Genomic DNA, 26,005 nt, shown 5'->3' with positions numbered 1-26,005 from the left:
GCTGGGCTGAGCTGGAATCCAAGCAAACCTATTAACGAGAGCAAACTGCAAAGATGATGCCCAGGCCTGAAAACCTTCACATCAAACACAGAATCCAGACAGTGCTGGAATGGCTCAGCTGCTTTGTCTTCCTCCGTGTGGGGCCAGATGCTTTTGTGCTGCTGTGTTCGTGTCTCGAGAGGCTGCCGCTTGCTGTCACCCACAGCCTTTCTCCATCCCCTTCTCTCCTGCCAGCTCCTTCTTACTCATACATTGGAGCCTCTGATTTAATCTTTAAGACGACAGAGCCAGAGTATTTTCACTCCCATGGGCCACAGCTCCTTGAGTAATTGCCTGAATTGAAATATTGCAGCATCCAGTCCCAGTTTTCGGTTGCAGGCAGTGTGACATCTGCAGGCTAGGATGGCTGGGGACACAGGCTGCTCACAGTGGTACCTGAACCTGGATCTGCAATTAAATACAGGTCATACAGGAGAGAAAGAAACACCTGATTTAGCTGACATCCCCAGTATAGCTTTACACATTCTCTTTGCAATGAATCAGAGGCTGCAAGTAATGTCAGTTGTTAGGTGACCTCAATCTCCTTTTACCTGGAGCCTGTGAAGGCTCGTTTCAGTTCAGGAACAGGATATTTCTTACATAGCATCTGCTGGCTGAAGATTGACCATTTTCACTCCACCTAGAATAACTGTTTTTTAATCAGGCTGACCTTATTTGCAACAGCGACAGCAGTTGGAACTAGAGGTTTGCAGCAGCCTTGGAAAGCTTTGAAGAGCAGAATAGATGCTTTGTGACACAGATAAAGCTTTATCCCCGCATTTAAAACCAAACCCAAGGCGCTGAAGCAAATTCAGAGGGACTTGACCTCAGCACTGTGATCCGTTGGGATCCAGGGCCTCGCTTGGAAATAACTCCACCGAAGGGAGGTGCAAAAAAGTAAAAGGGGAGTCTTAAAAAAAAATAAAAAAGAGAGAGATGTTTATCTTGTAACGTGGCATTTGTACTGAGTGCTTGCTGACAGTGTGGTGCAGCATAGAGCTTGTCTTCCTAAATCCGTGCCAGTTCAAACATCGTCAGTGCTATTGTTGGATCGCTTTGTTTGAAAATGGGTCTGTTGGGTAGACGGCCTGGTTCGGTGAAAGCAGCTGTTTAGAACACTTCAGGCACTTCCTCAGCTTTGCTTTATTTAGGGCTGCATGAGTACCAGCAACAGGGAAAAAAAGCCATGCAAATACAGGATGTGAGGTGGGCAGAATGTTCTCAGTCACTCAAGAGACTGGCACACACCTTTGCTTCTGGTTTGTTTATGAAAGTGCCTGCTATGGGCTGCCTGTTTCCAATCTGTTTGCCCCAAGGAAAACACTCTGAGCTTCAGAGAAACGTGTGAAAATACAAGGCTTGTGGTTTTCTGGGTGGGAACTGTTTGCAGTGTGAAGCTGAGTGTGGGCCAAGTCATCTGGGCATGAAAGATGAAAAGAAATCTGGCAAAATGCTTCACCATCCTGCTCACGAGATGCTGCTCATCTGGCAGCACTTACCTTCCTTGTGAGCTCCAGCAGAGCCCCATATATTTGTGTAGGGGCAGTTTCTGCCTTTCCCTAATCTCAGGAGATTATTTTATTTGGCTGCATTTGTGGTTTAAAAGAACTGGATGTGTCCCAGCTGCTCCCATTCCCCCATGCAGCCCATGTCCCTCCCACTGTTGGGGCATCGGCATCCCTTCCACATCACAGGCTGGGACTGGAAAGGTCCTTCCCCATCCTGTGCTGCGCTCTGGAGAAGTCATTATTTCACAAATAGTTTTTCCATGGGAATTGCTGGCTGGGAAATTCGGGTTGGGCTGTGCAGCCTGGATTCCCTGTGGCGGGAGCACATCGCCCTTCCCCTTCACTCTTGGGGAGCTGCTCATAAGGGCTCCCCATGCCCTCTCTCAGAATTAATTAACACAGCTTGTTCTGGGTTATTGAAATCACCTGCCTTCATCTTACAGCTCTTTGGACATAAATCATGAGCTCTTTGATTTGAGGAGAAACTGTTCAGATCTTGTGTTGGAAATTGCTAGCAAATACAGCCCATATTCCGTGTCATTTTTGTTTTTATTGAAGAGGAGAGGATGTGGCTCATGGAACATTGATGGACCCAGGCTGCCTTGGCGTACACTAAGCAAGGGCTTGTTTTCATTGCAGCCAGCTAATGAGATCCTACTTTGACAAATCACATAAACACTATTAGAGAAATGAATTTTTTTATCTCACTCTTTATCATGAGTGGATTCAAGGTAAAGGCTCATATGGAGGTAATCTGGAGGGATAACTCTGAGGTAAAGCGTACCTAGTCTTTATGAAACCCTTATCTGTTTACCTGCAGGCTTGTTTTACCTTCAAGGCTGTTAGCTGAGGTGACCTGTGCCATTTCAGTCCAATTACTTTCACTAGGCATGGGTGCAGGGAGGGTTGTTTCTTAGGCTAAACGTGATGGAGGCAGGCTGGGTTGCTTCAATATCTTTCCACTTCTAAAGCAGTGGAATCGCTTTACTCTTCTCCCTGTGTCAGAGTGCTCAGACTGGACCTTGTTGACCTCCTCACTGGCAGCATTCATGAGGAAAGAGTCACTAGAAGAGGCACTTCAGCTTCTGTTTCATCCTCTTAACTTGCTGCTTTGGGTGATGGGCACTGTGGGCAGTGAAGGTATGTCATGCTGTCTCATTTCACTGCAGCTTTTTGGTTTTGGAGAGCAGCCCACCCTGCTCTCTGCTTCTAGGTAGTTCTCTTCTTCAGCACTTGTATGTTCTCCATTGTTTGAAGCCCTTTGTGTGTTCCAAACCCCATGTTCCACTGTGAGAGCCTGCAAACGTGTTTTTTTCCCTCTGTGCAGCTCTTTGTCACCTGGGTGTGCAGCCCCAGTGTTCCAGCTGGCTGTTCCTCTCCTCAGTGTCCTTGCACAGCCAGGCCACACATCGCCTTGTCTTTCCAAAATCCCACTCCTGTTTCTTTTGGCTGGAATAAGCAACAACCCCTCATCCAGAGCCAGTGAAAGGCAATGGAAAAATCTTCCTTGCGTCAAATCGACACCTTCCTTTCCAAACTGAAAGCCCTTGGCAGACATGGAGGAGCTGAGCTGTGCTGCTCAGCTGCGGCTCACTGACAAGTGTTACTGCCATCACACCAGTGAGGGAATGGGAAAGGGGAAAAACTTAACTGGTATAGCTTGCTGGATAGACCTGGATGAGCCAGCCCATCTCCAGCTCTTGGGACACCTGCCAACCCTCAAATCAGGATACTTGGAGTTCTTGCCATGCTCTGGCTCCACGTGCATGGGCACAGACTGTCACCTGTTGTCCCCAGAGCCTGTTGCTTACCATCAAACCATCTCTGGGCACATCTTTTCTTAGGCTATTACCATGAAAAAGCCTTTGCAAGCTCCATGGACACAGTCCTCAGCCTGATTTGCCTCAGAGCTCACATGAAACCATTAAGATGGTGCTTGTCTCTTCTCATATCAGTTCAGTGTTTTAATTGCATGAACTGGAAGCTGCTGCTCCAGTACTTGGTGGGGGAACTTTGCAAGGCTTTAATCATTTGCTAAAAAGCTTTCAGGCTACATTACCATCTCATGGCTCTCTGTAATGGAGAGCCTGTGAGCTGAGAAACCTTCAGAGAAGTAACTCATTCTCTGCATCAGGTAGTCCAAAGCTGCCACGCTGTTTTTCCTAGTGCAGGCAGGAAGCAGCTAAGCAAAGTGGAGCCCACTGGGATGCTGGCAGGAGCTTGGCAGCTGTGACCAGCTCCTGCAAGGCACTGTGCTGGCAGGAGGGTCTCAGAGCCTCATGGTGGTCTCCTGGTCACCCCAAGTTCTCCTCCAGTGGGGATAGCTCAGGCTGCACCTCTGCAGTGTCAGCTTTCCATGGTTTAGTGCTTGCAGAGGTGAGGGGTGATGTTCCCACCCCACCAAAGGGACAACAAGTGATGGCACATGGGATAAAAGCTGCTGGATGATCTGCTGGCCCCAGTGGAGGAGCGCGGCTGAGAACTGGTGTTTCATAGCACAGAGAAAGTGGTGGGTGAGGAATGCCGGAGGGACTGGCCTGCTAAAGGAGGAGGAGGAGGAGGAGGGAAGACACGCGATGTCTGTCCGGTGCTGGGAATCACCAGGGATGGGCACCGCAGCGGGCACACGGGGTGCCCACAGCCCGGCTCACCCTGCCCGTGTGCCAGCCCTGCCCACCGCGGGCCTTTGGAGCCCTGGGGCTTCAGGATCCCTTCCCAGGGCCATGTGCCCACCCAGGGCCGGCCTGGGGCTCCCACCAGCACACAGGGAAGGAGTTCTGTGCCTTGTGTCGGCGGCACCGCTGCGCCGGGAACGTGACTGCAGGGAGGTGACGGCTAATTGCTGCAGCGAGTCAAGGACTGTTTAAGCAGCTAATTAATTCCTCCTAATCAGCCCTTGATCTGTTGAAAACTGCATGGCATTATCTCCTCTGCTGCAACACCTTGATAATTCCTGTCTGAATGGCCTTCACGGAGAACATATTTAAATAAACTCAATAGAGATTTCAGACAGATAGCAACTATAATTACCAGCTTGTACAAATTAAAACCGTGGTTTGTTCTGTTCTTTTTCTCCTGCCTTCGCTGCCCAGAGCTGCTGCTAATCATGTTCCTGCTGCCAGTGGCACGCAGGTCCCCGGGGCATTTTCTGCACATGCCTTTGGAAAGCCTGAGCCTGGTGCTGGGGTGGGCTGATGTGGCTGCACATGGGCACATGCCACCCTCGGGTGGTGTCATTCCCGTGCCGGGGGCTCAGTGCTGTCCTGGTGAGCTGCAGGAGCAGCCCCTACACATCCCGTGGGGCAGCCATGCATCATCCTCCCCAGGACCAGCCCTGCAGTTTCCCCTCCTGTCTCTCCTAAACTTTGCAACCTCCTGGAAACACAGAATTTTTCACAACTGGGAGGGACACACTCAGAGTGATGCAGGCTTTCAGCCTGGCCACAGTGATGTTGGTGCTTCCTTTGGCACTGGACTGTCTGCTCTGAGTGCTGCTGGCTGCAGCGGGGCTGGAGCACCTAGTTAGCAGGGATAAGGTCAGGCTATACTAATTTCCTCCACAGCCACTTGGGACAGCCAGAAAGGCTGGCTCCTCTGGTATTTGGCAAAGGTCAGCCAGCCTCAGTGCTTGTATTTCCATTCCAGCCAGCTCTGCTTCCCTGCCTGCTCCTGGGAGTGCCACGACCAAGATGTGGGTGCTCAGGTCTGTCTTTTTTCTACCTGTCATTAGATAAATGTAATGGCCGTGAGCAGGGTTGTTTTCCAGCATCCAAGCACTGACAGAGAGCAAAGAGTGTCCTTATGCTTTAATGAGGGATTACAGGGAATCAGAAAGGGAAAAATGGATTTTTTCATTAACAGGAAGAGGTCAATGCCTCTGGTCTCTGTGGGTGAAATAAGGGTAATATCAGGTTTCGTGCTCTTTCAGCAGGTCAGGAGCCAGCTGGGGCATGTCTTTCCCAGTGGGAGATGCTCACATGGAGCCACCTAAGCCCAGAGTCAGAGATTCTCCTGCCCTAGCACCCCACAGGAGAACTTAGCCCATGGCTGGCCTAGGAGAGGTCAGACTGAAGGAGAAATTTATTCTGTTGGAAGAAATTCCTTACTATAAGGATGATGAGGCCCTGGCAAAGGTTGCCCAGAGAAGCTTGTGGCTGCCCCATCCCTTGGAGTGTCTAAGCCCAGGTTGGAGCAGCCTGGGATAGTGGAAGGTGTCCCTGCCCATGGCAGGGGGTAGAATGAGATGAGTTGGAGGTCCCTTCCAACCCAAGCCACTCCCTGATTCTATGAAAATAAATATGCTCAGGTCAGTTTTGTCTGAAGATTTTTATTGAGCTGAGGCTGGATCACCCATATATCCAGGGTTTGCCCTATGAACTTGCATCCTCTTGGGACTGGGGCTCAGATGTATCCTGGAGAGCTCATTGTTCTTCCTCTGGATTTTTCCTGAAATTCCTGACTTATGGACCCCTCAGCAGGCTTCCTAGACCCCATGGGATGGGGAAAAAATCCTTCATGCTGTCAAATACTGTGAGATAGGTATGTGAAGGGAGGACATCTTGTTCACTGTCATCTTTTCTCCGAGCCAGACTCGAACACTGAATGTTTTCATGCCAACAGTTTGTCCAGGGCAAGGGCATTCCAGGAAATGTGCAGAGCGTCTCCCTGGTGGATGATGGGATTTTGCAGGATGTAGACACAGCCCCTCTTCCCTGCTCTCTAGAGAGCTGGGATGCAGAAATTCACCTCAGTCCTCCTGTGCCTCAGTTTCCCTTGATTTGAAAGGAGCTGCTAATCCATCTCAGCCTCCCAGGAGTGCCACAAAGCTAAATTCACCAGTCCCTGCACATTTTTCTTTGGATACCATGGTGATGGGGCAATGTGAGGACATAAAATGACTGATTTGCATCAAGATGCAAGGTGTCCCTTTGTCCTGAGCCTTTGGGCTATCTGGTTTCGTTGCCCATCTCTGGGGTGAGCCAGAAACAGCAATGGAGTCACATGAAACAGCACAAAGGCTCTAATTCAGAGCTGGGACTAAGCAATTAAAATGTAGCTTGTTCAGAAGGCAGCTTCCCTGGATGGCAGACAGAAAGAATCAATTTCCTTCAAACAAATACTAAATATTAATGAGAGGCCATGGTCTGCCATGCACACAGGGCTGGAAAGAGCATTTCCCGTTGATCACTGCGGAGGCAGGTTCGTGAGACAAAATTGCTTTTTGAATGGTTATTTGTGGCCTTTCTTGAGGTGGCTCATGGTTTGCCTACCCAAAAAAAGAAAAGGAAATGCAGAGCATTTCCATTTTCCATCAGGGCAGACACTGGGGATGTGTGCTGGTGCTTTCATTTTTGTTTACGCACTTGCCCGAGTGGTTGGGGAAATGTCTTGGATCGGTTACGTAGAAATCAGCCCCAAATTTACGTCTAGAAGGAAGCAATTCCCTGAGAACATCAGGCAGCTGAGCCTGCCCCTGGAATGGCCTGCCAAAGGCAGAACATGGGACCCAAGAGCATCCCAGGCTTTGCAGCCACATCCGCTCGTTGATTTATTTCAATAACGAGCATTGGGGGAAACATTAAAAAAATTACTTGCAGCCCTCACCAAGTATCCTAAAGTGAAAGCAGAGTGCTGGGAGCTTTGGAAAAGGAATTTTTTCTATTGCTTTGACCCTTGGGTAAGACAGGAAACTTTGTATTAACTCCATTTCCAAACTTGGAGTTGGAAGAAAAATAAAAATGCTCCTCTCTCTTCCTTTCCAGGATACACAGCCCTGACATGGGGCTTGCCTGTCGTCATCACAGTGCCCACCTTAGCTGGGAGGGCAAACAGCAAACTAGGAATGGGTGAAGCCTCCTGGGAAGCTGCTGGTCTCAGCCCTGCTCTGTCCCACACATGGCCATGGAGGATGCTGGAAGCATTTTGCATCTGCCACACCATAAATAATAACACGTCGGCTCACGATTTTATAAAGTCATTAAGGCAGCTGCGTAGCTGTGGGTCGATCGAGTGCTAATATTAGCTCAAAATTACTAAAATTAGAAAATTAGAACCAAGCCAGAACTAATTAGTTGTTCAAGGAATAGAACCAGAACCGGAACTAATTAATTGTTCCTGAAATATCGCCGCGGGGCTCGGTGGGTGCCGCCGCTTCCAGCCCCGTGCTGGATTCCAGCTTTCCTTGGGATGGCTCCTGTGTGGGCTTGAAAAGGAGCCTGGGGTCCCATCTGAAGGCTGTGACAGATAAATAAGAGTTGGCCTCTCAGTCCCAGCTGTGTGATGCAGCACAGGCTGGGCTGTGCTGGGAGTGATCCCATTGCAGCCGTGGCAGCTGCTGCCTGAAGGGCTCGGAAATGCAGCCCCTTATCCCGGCATTGCTGCCCAGATGTGCCTTTCTAAAGGTGAGGGTAATTACAGTGACCGCCTCCGTGGCTTCCAGCAGCACATCAGCTCTTCCCTCTGATCCCAGAGGCTCTGCCTTCTCCTTCTCCTTCAGTTCTGCTGCTGCTGAGATGCTCTTCAAAGCTCCCTGAGCAAGCCAGGAGCTGCCATCCATGCAAACGCTGCCAGAATAATTTCCAGGGAATTAGGAAGCTGGTACAGATAACTGGCACGTGGCTGCATTTTTCCATCTGTGAGTCAAGTCACCTGTATGGTCACTTTTTACTTTCCAAAGGTGGTTATGCACCTTATATTTCTTTTTCCACTCTCTCAGCGCTCAAACAGCAGCTCCGATTTTAGCAGCAGCGTGACGCACGGTGTTTTAAATTCAATTTAGAATACAAACTATTTATACCAGCCAGAAAAAGGCAGTGAAGCAGCTCTCTCTGTCATGAGTGGATTTGTAATTTCAGAGCAATCATTGCATAACTAATTGAATCAGCTCTCAGCATGTGAAATCAGTGCCCCTGCTTATCAGAGGTTTTCATCGTTCCCCCCTCCTGAAGCCAGCAATCCCCCTCCACCAGCAGCGCTTTGTGCTTCTACATCAGCCTGGGAAGGAAGCGAGACCTGCAAAGCTGCCTTTTTCTGCTCAAATTGAGCCAATAATTTACCGAATACGTTCAGAGTAGATGAAGAGCTGGGTTGCAGGTGCCCCCAAAAGCTGCCCAGGCTCCATGCGAGGGAGTGAAGTGCATTTGAAGCTAATCAAGTGCCAGCCATGTCTGGGAAGCAAATTGGCACTGAGATGTTCTGCTGACTCCCACTTCCTGCTTCATTGCCCAGGTGTGCTCTCTCTCCCTGGCTGGAATTTCGGGTCTGATGTCTGATCCAAACCTCCAGCTTGGTGCCTGAAAGTGGAGCCTAAGAGGGGCAATAAATATAATGACAGCTTTCCGAGGGATGCAGAAAAGGTAGAGAATAAAGTAGCTGTAAGGATTTTTATCAGCTGGGAGTGCTGGGCCTGGATTTGGTGACTGAGGTGGATCTGGTCCTGCAGATTTTGGGACAGCTCCAACCACCTGCATGCAGCAGCCTCCCAGGGTGAGAGGGCACCTTCTCATCTGTGGGATGGTTTGGGAACAGGCCCATCAGCATCTGCAGAACAGGGAGCTGAACATGAGAACCAGGAAAAAGTGTGCTGTGAAGGATGCTACCACCTTCTCAGGGATGCTGCCTGTGGATGTGGAAGTCCTGGGCTGTCATTGCTGGGTTGGGGTGGGTGAGGAGGGCAGACTAAACCTGAATGGCTGCAATTGCTGAGGGCTAATGAAGGCTGAGCTGGTTCAAGGGGAAGCAGTTCTCTGGGCAAGGCTGGCAGGTCTTGTCTTAGGGAAGCTTGAGGGAGGGCTTGCAAACTTTTCTGGATATGTAGAGGAAGGGGTTGTTCCTGGCAGGTGTGGTCCCTGAGATTGGATGTGGGAGATGCCACAGCCCAGAAAATGAGAGCTGAGTGTCCCTGTGGTGCATTCAGGGATCTGTTTTACTTTCAGGAAAGCAATACTGGGATCCATGGCAGGGGCCTCTTGTTTTTGGTGAGCAGTACTCTCAGCCTTGTTAGACACATGTCCAAGCTTTGTATTTCTAAAACTGATCTGTAGGGTATTTTCTGGATTTTTTTTTTCTCGTGAGCCTGTGCCTTGATGCTGCTGTCTGCCCTTGAGTGCAAGGGCATGTGCAATGCAAGCAGGGTCTGGTGTCAGCAGGAGAAGGAGCTCTCATCCCCAGGCTTGGTTCAGCCATGTCCCATCAGTGGCCTCCTCTTGTTTCTTGCACAAAGCCATGCAGACAAAGCGTCCTGAACATGTGAGGCCAAGGCTGTGGGATTTGTGCTCCTGGGGCAGCGTGTTCCAGGCACCCCAACCACCCACTTTGTTTTCCCTTGTCTCTCCAGGTAGCCAGATGGGAGCACAAAACAGGAGCGCTCAGCCGAGTCTTCGGCTCTCGCCATGCTGCCTGTTACTGCCTGGGCGCTGCCATCCTGGTGCTGAACTGTGTGCGGAGCCACTGGTAAGGAGCTCATCCTGCTGCTCTATATCCATGGAAAGAAATGCCCCTCTAGAGTTGGGGGATTTGCTCAGCAGTGTTAAACCCCAACCTTAGTGTATCACTTTTCTGCGGTTGGATAACTTCAGCCAGCAGCAGATTTATTCCAGGATTTATAATAAAGATGAGGGATGCAGCAGCATGGCCAAACCCATCAGTTTCACCGGTCGTTAAGTGTCACAGGTTACCTTGCTCTGCTCCCTGGGGATGTGTCCTCTCTCCTGTGAGCAGCCCAGGTGGCAGGGCTGTTTACATAGGGTGGATCATGTGTACCAGCAGAATTTTTTAATTTTCTTGTAAAAATCATAAACAAAATTAAAGCTGCTTTTAAGAAGCTGCAGTTTCCTGTGCAGATGAGCAGGATTACCTGTGCACTTAACAAACAGTCTCTTGAAACTGTTATCTGTTATCTCTAAATACTACCTGTACTGGCTAATAGTATTGTATGACTGATACACCATATTCCATGGGAATATGTCCTTTAAAGTTCCCAGTGCAGCAGAGAGGTTTTACTGCAGAAGATTTCCTCAATGCCAGCAATTTATCTGCGATCTGGTAGGCTTTATCTCCACTGCTGTTAGGAGAGACAGACTCACTAAATTCCCAGATTCAATTATACCAGGGTCAGAGCTAATGGGTTGTTTAGTACTCTGGGTAATTTCCCAGGCTAAGAGTTCTCAGGTTGGAATTTGCACATGTATTTAAGAGCTCTGCTTTCCTGGAAATGACACCAGGACCTGCCCTTGCCCTCCTGTGTTTGTCCCAGCTACTGCTGATGGCAGAAACTGAAAGAAGGCTTGCAGTGAACAAGGCTGTAATCGAATGCAGAGGGCATGTGTGTGTGCTGTTGATGTCTTAGTGACACAGCAGGCTTAGATTTTGCTGGAGAATGTCTCGACAGTCTCTTGCACAAATTACATAGTCGTTTGTTGTCTGGGAAGCAATGCAAAGCCTTGTCCTTGCCTTTAATTAAAAACTCAGCTGGTGGAGGCACAATCTTCATTTCCAGTGGTCCTGCTGGCTCCTGGGTCAGCGAGGCTCAGGGGTCACAGTGAGGCACTGAGAGGGAATTGCTGAGGGAGCCAAAGTGGCCTCGTGTGTCCTGGCACTGTGTCACACTTTACCCCTGCAGAGCCCTCGGAGCCCTACCAGGGCTGGCTCTGCTCTGTGTCATGAGTCTGTGGGGACTGTGGGGCTCACTGAGTTTGGCTCTGCCTGTGCAGCCCTGAGCAGTTGGGCTCTGAAGGAAACAGCAAGCCCTTTTCCAATCCAAGGGCTGGAAAAGCCCCATCTAGACCTTGGCTTTGGAGGAGAGGCTCCAGAAGATCCAGGCAGCTCAACCCCAGCAGAACACAGATGAGACACCAGCCCAACCTGATAGACCAAAGCCTTTCAAATTATGGCAATGGAAAGTTTATTTTGCCCGGATGTTTCCACGTGGTTGGGTTATTCCCTCCCCTTTCCTTGGTGCTGAAGTTGGCCGGAGTGATGGCTAGCAGGTTTTGGAGGCTCTTCTGGCAAGGCAAGCCTGTAACTCTGGGAGGGGTTGGGTGGTTCCAGGGTGATCATCAGAGCAGCAACGACTGGAGTTTTCCCAAAACACACCTGGGAGCTTCTCTGCCTTCATTCCCAGCTCAGTGAGACCTCCAGGGCTGCCCAAGGCTTATTGCTCCAGCCTGGAGAGCTTTTGCTGCTTGGCAAGGATTCATCCTACCCCCTACACTTGCATGACAATACCAGCCAGGTCCATCCTGGGCTTCCACTGACCAGAGGGGCTTCATATGATACAGTCATTGCCATCTCGGTGACCAGAGACATATCTAGCCTGCTCTTGCTATTTTGCTTTTCCCTTCATTTTATTCTCTGAGTCACTTTTACTGGAGCAGGTTTTCTGCTCTTCAGAGACAATCCCTTGGCGCGGGTTGTGCCTTGCACGGTGGCCAGGGTTGCTTATGCAGAGCATAAGGGATGCTGATAGTGAGCAAAAAGGCAGCCTCAGGGGTCCCTCCACCTCCAGTGCTGTAATCCAGCCTTTAAAACTCCTCTTTTCCTGCTCTGGGGACTTGTTACGTGGGTGGAGGCTGCCAGGGAGCGATGAGGAGCCCAGGGGATGTTTCTTTTGGTTTTAAAAGCCTGCTTCCTTTCTGCAGCTGAATTTTTGAAAGGCTCTGAGCTGGGGGCGGAGGAAGGGAGGGCAGAAGCAGACAGAACTTTGGGAGTGGGTTGGCATTTTGGCTGACAGCACCTGGGAGCCAGGATGTGTGGCTGCTTCACCACGCACCCCACGTGGGGCCTGTGCTGGGCTCCTTCCTCAGCCCAGCACCCTGATGCTTTCATGCCAGCTTGGCTCCAAAACGATACCTTGCATATAAGAAGAGGAATGTCTTTGTGCTCAATTAAGCAATTAGATGCTTCCCAGCTCTCAGCTTCATTATCAGCCTTGGCTTGCAATCCAGGCTGACCTGTGACTAGGGGGGACCTGCTTAGTCAAGTGCACAAGACAAGCATCCTTAATTGCTTTGGTGCAATGATTATTTTCATTACGACAGTTTCTTCTTGCAAGAAGCAAGCAACTTCCATCACCGAGGCTCTTATCTGTGAAAACAATTCCTGAACTTTTGAACTATCTGCACTGCGTGCAGTTTGTGACTGTTATCTGTGTGACATGGGACGTGACAACCTTCACTGTCCTCCAGACTCGCATCCGGTATCGCTCTCTCCTCCCTCACCACGTTGTTGGTATCTTTCCCTGCATCAGTTTATTCACAGTTAGCACTGCCTCCAAACCCTTCGGTGCCTTTGGCACACCCTGGCACACTCCCCACCCTTGGGCAGGTACACAGGGAGGTTCTGAGCCTCCCTCCTCACGGGTCTCACTCAGGTTGTTTGCCTGAGCTGAAAGGCAACACCCCGTGCACACCTTGACTGGGGGTGCTGCAGGTGTTGGGGTGTCTCAGTGTGTGAGTCCCACAGAGGCTGTGCCAGCCAGTGCCACTGGCAATGGCTCAGTGGCATTGTGCTACAGGCTGGCATCACGTCCTGCGTTGATGGCACACTCTGGGTATTGCCTCCTGTGTGGATTTCTCACTTGGAGCTGATGCTTCCAAGAAAAGAAATCCACCCTGGGACGGGATTTTGCACAGAAAAGGGGTTGTTTGTCATTGCCAGGTAGTGCCTCTCACTTTATGCTCAGTCCTGTTTAATTTTGTGAGCTGGCACCATGAATGAGTGTGCTGTAAATGGCATCGATCCCAGAACCACACAGCCCTGTGTGCAGAAGTGACCGAGTTTGATGATGGGAATCGAGCCTGGCCTGACAGAGCTGATGCCCCCTCTGAGCCACAGTGCCAGAAATATCTGATAGCTGTTCAGGAAAAGCCCCAGGGAGCCAACAGCACCTCCTGCCCACGGCATCCAGATGAGGAAACCTCACAGCTCAGATGTGAGGCGGGGGAGAAGCTGCCACAGCCCCCAGCTGACCTAAATAACACACACACTCCAGTGCTGTCAGAAAAGCGAAGTCATTATTGGCAAAAGAAGCTGTGAGGATGATGACCAGGCTGACAATTGCCAGTGGTATCAGCAGGATGATTTCGGTGTTGTTGAGATTACTGTTTTCTAATGAACAAGATCTTTTGTTGCAGCTTGTGCTGCTGGGCACCTCCGGATGGTTTTTATCCCCGTTGCCTCCTTTAGGCAAGAGGAACAAAACCTCAGGCATGGGGGATGGACCGACGTCCCACACAGTGACTGTGGCACCTTGCAGTGGTGGCTGTTGTCACTGAAACTCTGGTTGCCTGTACCACTGCTGCTTCCTTGCTGCCTGCTGGCCCCTGGCCCAATTCTGTTCCAATTGTGCTTATCAGCCCCAGTTTCCAGGCTGGTTTTTGGGATCAGTCAAAGGGAGCACTGCTGGGCTGTTCCCTGCAGCGACCCAGTTTGCTGGACGAGGTCTTTGTCCTCCTTTGGAGGAGAGGGATGACAAAATACACTTGGTGGGGGCCACTGAAGGATGCTCCCAACAAGACCTAGAAACCTCAGCTTCTCTTTTGGTACAATATTTCTGGGTTTTCTTCCTGCTCCATCTGGCCTTTGGGGATGTGTTTTGGACTGTGACTTGTTACGTTTTCTGGTTGAATAAATCAGCACCTGATGTGCAAACCTGGCTGCATGTCCTGTCCGTGTCCCAGCCAGAGGATCTGCTGCCCATTTCCCTCACTCCCCCTTTCTTCCTGTGAACCCACTGGCGGGACATGTCCATCCCCATAGTGCAGAGCCACTTTGAGTGGTTTTCCAGTTCATGTGGTTTATTATGTGGTAGACGGAAAGAGGAGAGACAGACTAGATATAAGGAAGAAATTTTTTATGAGGAAATCTTTTATGTGGAAACACAGGTTGCCCAGAGAAGCCGTGGCTTCCCCATCCCTGTAAGTGTCCAAGGCCAGGTGGGACGGGGCTTGGAGCAACCTGGGATAGTAGAAGGTGTCTCTGCTCATGGCAGGGGTTTGGAACTGGATGAGCTTTAAGGTCTCTTCCAACCTGAAGCATTCTAGGATTCCCATGGAGGACTAATAAGACTTCTGATTGTCTGAGTGAGTACCTCTCTGTTTTTAGGAAGGGTAGAATAATGCCTACTGCCTTGGCTGCTCCTATCCTGCCAGGAATTAGCCAAAGCTGCCAGTTTGGCCAGAGCAGAGTTGAGGGATTTGGGCTATTTCTGGCTGGTGGAGAATGTGTGCCTCTGGTGTCATGCTGGCAGGGGTAAGCCCCATTACCCCCATTTTCCCTTTGCAAAAGCTGGGGGCATCTTCCAAGCCCCACTGTGGGGACAGCCATCCTCATGACAGCAGCCAAGGATGTGATCAAAGTAGGTCTCAGCCTCCTCACCCTCCCCTGTGCTGGAGGAGGGATGGATTCTCCTCACCATGGCAATGGCTCTGCTTGGCACAGAAGGCAATTCCAGGTACTGGGACAAAGCCTGGCTTTAATTGATGTCCTCTTGGATGCTGAGCTGTTCTGCTGCCTTGTCATGAGCCTGAAATAAATGCTGTCACCAACGTGACTCAAGAGGCACATGAAGGAAGGGACTGGGTTCATGACACACTGAAAAATGTCATATTTCAGGAGACCAGCTCCCTAGCAAGGGAAATGCCCAAAACCTTGTCCTTCCCTGCCAGGGAGGGCGAAACATGGCCAGGGAGGTTCCCTCACCATTGTGGATACTGGAATAATTGATGGCTCCGTGCTGCTTGTCACAGCCCACTGTCATAAATGCTTAAAAGGTTTATTTACCAATTCTGAGAACTCCTGAGCGCATCATGTTTAATGCAAATAGAGAGTGTGTTTAGGAAGATATAAACCATTCCTAGAGGGAAAGGCAGTCCATTATCTCCATGCAAACACCTCTCTCCCTAGCTGTAAGCCAAACAGCAGGGAACTAAGCAAGACATGCTGATGAGAATAACTAATGCAGGCCTATCCGACCATGGAAAGGAAGGATGGGATCATCTGGAGCAGGAGAGACAGCTTTGCCAAAACAAACCATGCCATGTGCTGGTTGCAAAACTTCCAGTGCTGATTCCCAGCCAACTAGATCATGCTCTTGAAGCCACCTTTGTTCCATGTTCCAAGGCTGAGTCAGGTCATCAACACTGGATAGAGCAGCCCCAAGGATGTGAGAGAGTGTGAATCCAGCTCATCCAGAGCAAGAAGCAGGCTCTGAGGACTTTGCTCTTGCTGTATGTCTTTTTGCTTTACCATCTCTTTGCCAATGCTTGGGATCCAAGTGGGTTCCAGCACAGCATTGCTGTCCCAGATTGGCCTCCCTGGGGATCAGCAAATTGCTGTAAAATCCTTCCTGGTGCTGGTGCCCTCTGAATCGGTCCTGGCTAGATGTGGAGCTAAGCCCTCATGCTGTGAAAGGCACATCCTCCTCTGTGTGAGTAAAGAGCTGCAGAGCATCCCCGGGGATGTCAGGGTGTGTTCTGAGTGCACAGCCAGGCCAGAATTCCTTGGGCAGAAAGGCACCTCCCTGCAGTGGGATTGCTCTCCTCCCAAACCCAGGCAGTGCTGGTAGCAGGGACATGGATTTTTTGGCTTCCTCGTAGAGGAGATTTGTGTCATTTAAAAATAAACACCACAGAGATGATGCAAAGGGTTGTGCAGCTGCTGCTGCTTCACAGTGCAGCCAGATTTGCGTCTTCCCATCGGAAGTGATTTTAAGCTAAGCCAGCGTGAGCCTGGCGAGCACAGGGAGCTGTGCTGGGCACTGGAGGAGGGCCAGCCCTCGGGACTGTGCCTACATCGCCTGGGGCCACGCTGTTGTTCCTCTGTCTGTGCTTGGCTCCCGGGGAAAGGAATTTCCCTGTAGTTTCCAGAGTGTAAATCACCCAGATGCTGTGGTTTTGCTCACTTCTGAGCATATTACATTTACTCCACGTTTTGTGTTTCCTTGCTCCAATCCAAACTGATGATTAAATGTCTTGTTCTGGGGTCCTAAAAACTCCTCAACAATAGAAAGCCTGGTAGGAGCAAGCTCCAAAGTGAACAAAGGATATCATCCAGGTTCCTAAACCACAAAGTTTAAGTATTATCCTGGACTTGTTTGGTGCATGAACTTGCCATGAGGCCTTTGAAAGATGTGTTTCCAGCTGCCTGGCCTTCAGCCACGCAGGCAGGACTGTCTGTCTCGGCTTTTATTTGGGCAACAGGGAAAATCCAGAGGTTTGCAGGGCTTAGGGAACATGGACTCCAGGGAAAAAAGCTATCCCAAGCCCTGCAGGTAGCATTATGGAAGCACTTTCTAGCTGAGGAGCCCAGGACTGTGGGCAGGAATCATTCTCCTGGCCCTGAAAGACAGTGGTGGCTGGAGGTGCAGGAAAGCTGTTATTCCACTTGAATTTTAGCCTCCAGGGTGCTCATTAAAAAAAAGGCTCAAAGTTTCCTACCTCGTGTGTCAACAACATGTGGAGAAACACGGTGTAGAGCTCTGCGGGTCTGTTATCTCCTCTCCTGTTATTAATGGTGTTTTTTTAATCACAGCGTTGTCTCTTTTGTCATCGCGCGTTTGTGTCGGAGCCGTGTGCGGTGCTGAGCCTGCCGAGCCCTGCTCTGGGCAGAGCTCAGGGGGCTGAAGGGAGGGGTCACCATCATTCCGAGCACAAACGAGTATTTGGAAGGTCAGACCCGAAATGCCTGACCCAGCCTGGAATGGAAGGAGCTGTGCTCACACTCGAAAACGCCTCGTCTCGTATTTTCCTTTCACCGTTCCAATCCTCCCCCTGCCTGTCAGGCTCCAGCCGTGAATCACTCCTGGGCACGTGGCTAACACATGAACGCTGCAAAATATTTTGATGGAGGGGAACGGGGGTGGGAGCACGAGATAATCCAGCCAATTGTTCCCAACCCTTTGAGTCCTCTGCCGAGGCATCACAGCCTCCAGCATTTGCAAGGGTGGCTGTCCCAGAGCTCTCAGTCATGATGAAAACTGGGATTTGGTGAATGAGGCAAGGCATTTGATATCACAAGTCAGTGGGACTGGTATTTCCAGGAGTGAGCAAGGGTTGTGATAAGAAATAGCTGCCCCAGATCAAGCCCTGGCTCCTCACAGTCTTCAGCTGATTGCTTTTCTCATTGGGAGGTTGAGTAGGCTCAGGTGGAAAAAGGGATCTGGAGAGGGGACCTCCTCAGCAGTTTCCACTCCCAAAGCTCCACATCTCCCAGGGAGACGTGGGTGATGTTAATTATGAGTTGCTGCTTTTAACAGCCCTTGTTTTCTCCCCAACAGCTTCACAGAAGCCATGAAGAGCCAGCCAAAGCTGGAGGGCTGGGACTGCCAATGGACCTACTACTCAGGCTTGGCCATCTTGGCTGTAGGGACCGTGTTTGTCATCTCCAGCTTCTTAGCACTGGGATTCACTGGGACCTTCCTAGGTAAGCACTGAAAATCCAACAGCTTTGCCAGAAAGTGCATTTAATCCTTGCAGGGATCTCTTGCTAGGGCAGAATCCTGTAGGAATTTCCTCGTCCTTGCCATCAGGGCTGTCAGATTTGTCATTATGATACAAAAGCATGACCCAATCCTGCTGTTACCTCAGTTACCTCGCACAGTGGTTTTATACAGCAAATCCCGTCACCTCCAGCATGAAGCCTGGAGGTTTAGAGCACAGCTGCTCATCTGCCAGCCCAAACACCCTCCAGAAAAGGGACCCTAAGCTCAAGACCTCACAAGTGGCATTGGCAGAGCGGGTGTGAGCTGTCCAGCAGCCCTGCTCCGAGCACCCACCTGCTCATCACACGTGCTGAGGCAGGATGTTGTTTGCTCTCCCCTCTGCAATAAACCTGATGTTCATTGACAGATCCTTTTATCTGCCACTTTATGGCAGAAGGCATTTTCCACTGTGCCTGCTTTCACATTTAGAGCGTAATTCTGTTAGCACTGTTGACTTTGAAAACATGCCAGTATGTGTGGAATTCATAAAAATAAAGTAGAGACAGGAACAATAAATATCCAAGGAAAGGGGCAGCTCCTGCTGGCTGAAATAATCACAGCCCCAGCTTTGACACCTCATTTAGGCTGTGCTTTTGCAAGTGCTTTACAAACCAAATTCAATTAGCTCCTGTGGCGTCGCTAGGAAGAAGAGAGGGACGTAATAAGCCTTCCTGGTTTTCAAGTGGAGTTGCAAAGAAATGTGTTGAGTTGGCCAAAATCCTGCTGCCAGAAATAGAGCTCAGCAGGCCCTCCATGTGCCTCCTGGGCCCCTGTCACACCCCTGTCCCTCAGCTACCGGGCACCAGCATCCTCCAAAATCACCTGAAGTGATGTTGTGCCTGTGGAGACATGTCCAGGAAGGCCAGGCACAGGAGTACCCATCAGCAAGAGCTGCTTGAACGCTCCTGAAGTTCAGCCAGATCTGGAGTTGTTTACGTAAAGCCTGATTCATCCGACCAGGAGGATCCGCTGGACTTGAACCGCTGGGAAAAAGCAAACAAGTGAGTCAGGCTCAGCGTAAGAGGTGAGAGGGCCCTGTCCCTCGGATCTGTATCCCCTGAGGCAGGCAAGAGGTGGGTGTTAGTGGTCCATATAAGGCATTTCTGCTCCATCCTCTCTGCGGGGAGGCTCTTCCTGCCACCGCTGCCCAGGGCTGACACGCGAGGACCAGCTCTCTCTGCCAGCGGGGCATGACGGGCACCAGGCAGAGCTGAGTCAGGGTGGGGACATGCCAGGACCACGTGCCAGTGCAGCTAGGCTGGCTCAGGGGCTGTGCAGCACTGAGGCATGGCCCCACAGAGGATCCATCCTTGGGCTGGTAACAGCTTCTCCACTCCACACAAGCCCCACAAGAGTCAGCAGACTCTTAATGGAGAACGTCCCTCAGCGTGGTTTGTTACCCAGCCATGGGGAAGACAATGGGTCTGCAGGTCTCTGACGGTTTCATGTGGGATATTCTCTTGCTCAGGACTCTATCAGGACTGGTACTTCCAACATCCATGCAGGATTTTAGTGCTGCCCTGGTGCTGCAGGAAGAGCAAGGATTCCAGATAGCAAAGGGCTGCATTGTTTTGGCAGGGAGAGGATCCAGCTTCTTCTCACTCTTGACATCTGAGCAGTTTTCAGAGAGAAGTTTTCAGAGAGCCTCTAATACACAGAGGCTCTTCAAAAATTACTGGAGCTGAATTTGACCCTTTGTGAGTTTTTCTACAGCCATGAGGGCTGAGACAGACAGGGCTGCCTGTTGAATTCCTTCCTTACAGCACATTTAGGCTTTGAAGCAGCTGCAGAACATTTTGTCTCTCTAGTGTGGGCTAAATGGTGCAGTGGGAGCTGTGTGAGTCACTCTTCTCCAGCAGCCTGGATGTGCCACCCATCTCCAGCACAGCAGCACCAGCTCCAGATGTTTGCAGCAGCTGGATGTGGCCCCTCTCCCTGGCAGAGCCATCCCTGGTGCCCTGTTTCCATGCTGTGCCCTCACTGGGATTCAGGCATCACTTCAGCACCCTCCTTGCTTGCCCTTTTCCCAAAAAACACAGTGATGAGGGCTTGGCTTATCTCGAGGCTGAGCACATGGAGAGGCTGCTTTGCCTGTCTGAGCCCATCTGCCTCATACCCCAGTGACATTTCTTCCAGCACTGACCAAGATTTCAAGTCAATCTGACTTGACCAAACTCTGTTGCCGGGCCTGGAGAAGCTGACAACTCTCCAGGGTGAAGCAGAGGTGGTGCTTCAGCCCAGGTTAGGCTCCAGGCATTCTGGGGGACCTTGCAGAGTGCACTGAATGGCTTTTTGCTGCTGTCATCCCACCCTGTGCAGAGAGATGGCTGCACAGACCTCCAGCGAAAAGTAGCTCAAATTAGATGCCAAAGTGCCTCAGCTTGGCAAGGAGCTGATTTCTTGATTTGAGAGCTCAGCAGAGGCACAGGAGATGCCCAGGGTGATGCTGTGCAACACACAGTCCTGTCCTTAAGCACCTCTTTGAACATAAACACACATAAACTACCTCTCTGGTGGTCATGTTCATTGACCTGTGCAGGTTTAGAGGCAGAGATTACACTGGAAAAGCTCCTGGGGAGCTGCCTGTGTGCTCCTGCTTGTGGGGAGCCTGCTGGAGGGTTGCACAGCCCCACCAGTGCTGGGTACAGATAAGCCCCTGCCAGCCCGACGGACCCAGGGCTTTGTGTGAACCTCCTCAGTGCCAGTGCCGTGTGGGGAGTGAGGTGTTCAGCTCAAAGGCAAGGGTGGGCAGGGGATAATGAAGCATTTTGACACATAAGAAAGCACAGAAATGGGCTGTGGCAGGGGGTGATATGTTCTTTCTACCAGAACAATCTCAGAGATGTATTGCCAAGTAACTGTGAGAACATATAGTATGAATACAAGGCAATTATCTCACTTAGTGGCCTGTAGTTAAAGCCCAAAAGCATTGTGTAATTGGGCAGGAGCTGTTTATCCTTAGAAATAAATGTTTTAGCACCATGTGAGGTCAAAGAAATTACACCACGATCCAGGTAATAATAATAACCTTGAATAGTTTGCACTCCTGTAATGCCTTTCATCTGGATTTGTGAGCACTTTCTCACCATACATTAATCCTCACCACCCTCTGTGCTCTAAGAAAGACTGATGTTATGATCGGTGCACAATAGCACCGGGAGGGACGGAGGAGACTTGCCCAAGGTCAGGGAAGGGGCTGGCAGCAAAGCTGGGAACACAACCCGGGGTGGTGGCAGTGCCCTGGGCTGAGGGACTGGCTGCCTGCTCCTCACGGATCAGTGCTTGTGCAGTGGACATGGAGCATGGATGGTGCAGTGGACAGAAAGGAACAGAGCTGGGGAAGGGTCTGCAGCACCAAGAGTCGCTGAAAGAGCTGGGAGGGGGCTCAGCCTGGAGAAAAGCAGCTTTAGGGGGAACCTTTTGGCTCTCCACAACTCCCTGACAGGAGGGTGCAGCCAGAGAGGGGTCAGGCTTTGCTCCCAGGCAGCAAGGGACAGGACAAGAGTTAATGACCTCAGGTTGTACCAGGGGATGTTGACATTTGATGTCAGGAAAAAATTCTTCACCAAAAGGGTTGTCAAGCCCTGGCACAGGCTGCCCAGGGCAGCAGAGGGATTTAAAAGTCATGTAAATGTGGTGCTTTGTGATCTTACTTGTAAGACCAACAGAACCAGAGATCTGCATCCTGGCCCTTTATCCCCCTGAAATGTTGCTCATGAGCTGCACATCTCCTTGTCATTTCTTTTCCAAGCTCCTTTTGGGAGGGTGGAAGGATTACTCCAAGGTAGATGGGAAGCTGGTTGGATGCTGACAGTTCTGAAAGCTTTCCTCATTACAGATGACAATCACCCATTATCATCATCATCGCTGTGCTGATAACTGAGTGTTTTGTAGGCAGAGGTGCTATTTTCTGAAATTCTGAGAAATTCTTTGAGCTATGAGATTAGGGTGGCATTATGGATGAGGGCATTTGGTCGTGGTGGTCATGATTATAACAGCTCCAAACACCCATTACACAGCACTGGGTTTATTTTCACATTAAATGGATTTGATCCCATGCACTTGCTTCCTCGTGGAGTGGCATTTGACAGGCAGTTTTACAAATGAGAAAACCAGAATTAACCAGCTGCGACCTCGAGAGCTGTGTCCTGACGAGGGACGTGGCTGCCATAACCTCACTGCAATGCAGGAACCTTCCTCGTGGGCAAAGAGCCATTCCTGGAAAAGCTGATAGACACAGGGTAAACAAACATCTTATTTGTCACTGTTTCCTCAGCCTGGAAGTCAGTGCTGAAACCTTTTGCTGTGTGTCCCTGGCAGGGATGCTCTGTGACACAGGGTACCAGTGTGCCAAACCCTCCCATGACTCCCAACTTCATGGAGCCTAACCAGAAGCTCTCTGCTTGCTCTTAGGTGATTACTTTGGCATCCTGATGGAGGAAAAAGTGACCAGCTTCCCCTTCAGCGTCCTGGACAATCCCATGTACTGGGGCAGCACAGCCATCTACCTGGGCTGGTCCCTCATGTGAGTACCTGCCCCTACAAACACCTCTGGATGGAGGGTGAGTTTGGGGTGTCTTGGCAGAGCATGAGGTGCCAGGGTGCATTGAGGGCCAAAAAGACGCTCTGTGATGGCAGAGAAAAGTGCAGCATGCCCTGACTTCTTGCTGTCCTGGCTATTTTTGTGTGTGGAAAATCTTGTGCTGTCTCGAAACACTCACAGCATTCGCTGTAGAAAAATAAAGAGCGGCCAAGTGCTGGGGGAGAGGAGGCATCAGCAATTCCCCTGCATCTGAACGAGGTCCTTGGCAGGCTCTGCACGTGGAAAAATCAACAGTCAGGGCCAAATTCATGCAGGGTGTCACTCTGCAGGGGCAGGGCACTGGTACTGGGGAGCAGTGTGACCCTGCAATTACTCTGAAAAAAGCAAAACAAGGCAAGCCACCCTTTCCCCCAGCCCACGGTGATAACACTTCCGAAACACTCCTTGTGTGATACAACACAGCTTAATAGCCTGCTTAGGAGGAAATGAATAGGCTGTAATTTAGCAGCAAATGAGCAATATACTCTATTCAGTGTAACAAGTTTGATGTGGTTTTCATTTAATATCACACTTTATTTATTTGCCCAGGAGAAAAAAAAAAAAATCCTGGCTGGGTTACTTCAGGAGCCCATGGAGTGTTGCAGGCTGTTATCACTGGGTGTTTTGCACTGGCTCTCCTGACTGTGACCACCTCTCCTCTGCTTGGGTGGAAAAAATGAAGTGCTTTGCCACTTTCTGGTCGTTTTTTCAGCCATGTGTGCAGCCCCTGGTAATAAGTAAAGCTGATGGTTTCTCTCCTGTCTCCACTGAGACTCGTTGCTGTTAGTTCTGCACTTGAAATCCTCCCCGGTGCTGTCAGGGTTGGCTGAATGAGGCTGTTTCCCTTCCTGGCAGAGCCACGGCACTGGATGGGGTTTAAATCCTGGGAAATGGTGCAGGAGAGCCCAAAGGGAGGCAGTGCTGGAGCACGAGAGTTGGCCACAGGGTCTGCAGCAGCACCGTGGAAACGTGACTATTGCTGTGGGAGGTGGGGCAGAGCTGGGGCAGTATGAGTCCCCCCACAACACACCATGACCCCCACAGCTGCACAGAAGTAGGGATTTGACCAGGAGGAATTAAAAGGAGATCTTTATTTTTTTTTTAAAATCAGCATCAAAACTAACATCCTAAAACCTTTGCAGGATCCACTGAACCCTCCTGAGCTGTTTCTGTCACAGGATCCCTTCTTCACCCCACTCATTGTGGTCTTCCACCACAATTCTGGGCCAGAGCAGCTCAGGAGAGCAGTGATTGCCTCCTTTTTCTCATTAAAAGGCTGCCACCATTAAGGCCAGCGAGGCGTGACAAATAATTGCTGAGAACAAATTGCTGGAGAATTGCTGGAGCTGTGCAAAGCAGCACCAAGACACCACCCACCTGCCCGGGGGAAGCTCAGCACAACTCTTCTCACGGTGGTTTTGGCTGTTTCTCTTCCCTGGAACCTCAGTTCATACCGTCACAGAATCATTTAGGTTGGAAAAGAATTATCAGATCATCGAGTCCAAGCATTAACCCAGCTCTGCCGTGATCAGCACTAAAACCTGTCCCCAAATCCACATTTACATGGCTTTTAGATCCCTCCAGGGATGGAGATTCTACCACTGCCTTGGGCAGCTGTGCCAGGGTTTGACAAACCTTCCAGGGAAGAAATTTTCCCAATATCCAACCTAAACCTCCTGTGGGGCAACTTGAGGCTATTTCCTCTTATCCCTGGCTCCACCCTTCTGTCAGGCAGTTGGAGAGAGAGAGAAGGCTCCCCCTGAGCCTCCTTTTCTCCAGGCTGAGCCCCACCATGTCCCTCAGCTGCTCCTGGTGCTCCAGACACATCCCCAGCTCGTTCCCTTCTCTGGACACCCTCCACTGGCTGATTTTTTGGGGGGTCCACACTTTCTCCTGAGGTCCCAGGGCTTTCTGAAGATGTCAGGTGTCTGCCCTCAGAGGCCAGAGCTGATGTCCCATCTCTGTGGCAGCAGGAGGGTTGCTGGAGGAATCCTCCAGCTGTCTGATTCTAAAACACATTTGTCTTCCTCTTGCCTTGCCTCACACTCCTTGTCATGGCATCAGAACCCAAAGGATTGATCCATTCTTATCCATAAGGGATGAAAACACATCACATCATCCAGCCTGTCCTCTGACTCCAGTCCAGCCTTAAAAGCATCAATTGGAGTGACAACCCACAGCTATGGGGAGCTGCAGCAAGGCTGGGGACAGACAAACCTCCTACCCCAAAACATCCTCCTGCCAGGACAACAAAACCTTCCTGACTGATTCATCGGCGCTGCTACAATCAGATGTGGCCCAAAATGTAGGTCAAACTCGTAAGAGGACAGGAGCAGTTCACCCAAATGCTGCTCATCACCTGTGTCGAGCAGCCTCATTTCTCCTGCGAGACAAATGGAGCATTCACTGTGTGGGGACAGCTTTGTGTGCCTCTGGTAGGGAAGTGTTCTAACTCACAGCAACAGGCTGTGTAAATCAGAGCTGGAGCTGCAGCCAAATGATGCAATTAGAGGTCTTGCTGTCAACAAACAATCATGTAAATTTGTTCTCTCTGATAGGAATCAAGAAGGAGACATGACTAAGCATGTAATAGCAGGGCCTTGGGAGAGAAGGAAGTTGCCCGAAGCTTCCTAATGAGGGAAAAAGTTGTTACAGATTGAAAATGGTGAAAAGGTGGAGATTTGTGGGTGCCTCTCCAGGGACTGATGAGGCTGGGTGGTACCTGAAAGTGGCTCTAGTATGAGGTTTAGGTGGTTCAGTCTCTCTTTGCAGGTGTGTTTTCCCGGCAGCACAAGTCACCTTGCACCAGGCTTGTGGGATGTTTGTCCTCATCACAGAATGGTTTGGGTTGGAAGAAACTTTAAAGCTTGTCTTAATTGTCCCCCTTAATTAGGACTGGTGATTGCCTTTGGCTGCTGGTGGCAGCTCTGAGAGGGATGAGAGCTGGCTGTCAGCAAATAAAGTATTTAGCTGGTCCTTGGTGGGGAAATGTGCAAGGCCAGGCTGGACAGGGTTTGGAGTTTGTGGAAGGTGTTCCTACCCATGGCAGGGAGATGAGATGAGTTTTGAGTTACTTTCCAGGCAAAAGCATTCTGTGACATCTCTCTTCTGAGCAGGAGGTGGTGAGGGTTTTTGGTCCCAAAGCTATGGCCTCTGCTGAGAGGAACAGCCATCTCCATTGTGTCCTCAGTTCTTGATCATCTCTCCCCATAAGCAGACAGTGAGGAGCAGTGAGAGGCATTGGTCCCCTGTGCTCTTCCTGGTGACATCTCACTGGAGAACACATTCCTGAAACACCTTGAAATGGGTTTAAGAGTGACCCAAGCCCCCAGCCCCAATGCAGCACCCACCCCAGCACCTTTCCCAGGGCAGGAATTGAACTCCCCATCCCTTTCCCTC

The 26,005-nt window shown here is 50.4% G+C and overlaps 1 protein-coding gene across 2 annotated transcripts in view; it reads left to right on the top strand.

Moving 5' to 3' along the window:
• PEMT (phosphatidylethanolamine N-methyltransferase) overlaps nucleotides 1-26,005 on the top strand; it is a 41,913-nt gene that overhangs the window by 12,428 nt on the left and 3,480 nt on the right. For both annotated transcript variants that reach the window (XM_066329818.1, XM_066329819.1), the window contains exons 3-5: nucleotides 9,883-9,998; nucleotides 17,821-17,966; nucleotides 22,438-22,549. In XM_066329818.1, the coding sequence (XP_066185915.1) occupies nucleotides 9,883-9,998; nucleotides 17,821-17,966; nucleotides 22,438-22,549 (374 nt within the window). The remainder of the gene's footprint in view (nucleotides 1-9,882; nucleotides 9,999-17,820; nucleotides 17,967-22,437; nucleotides 22,550-26,005) is intronic.

This window comes from Sylvia atricapilla, chromosome 15, assembly GCF_009819655.1.
Source record: "Sylvia atricapilla isolate bSylAtr1 chromosome 15, bSylAtr1.pri, whole genome shotgun sequence".
In the NCBI taxonomy this organism is placed as follows: domain Eukaryota; kingdom Metazoa; phylum Chordata; class Aves; order Passeriformes; family Sylviidae; genus Sylvia; species Sylvia atricapilla.
Note: the sequence above shows the minus strand (reverse complement) of the source record. Positions and strands in the feature narration are given on the sequence as shown.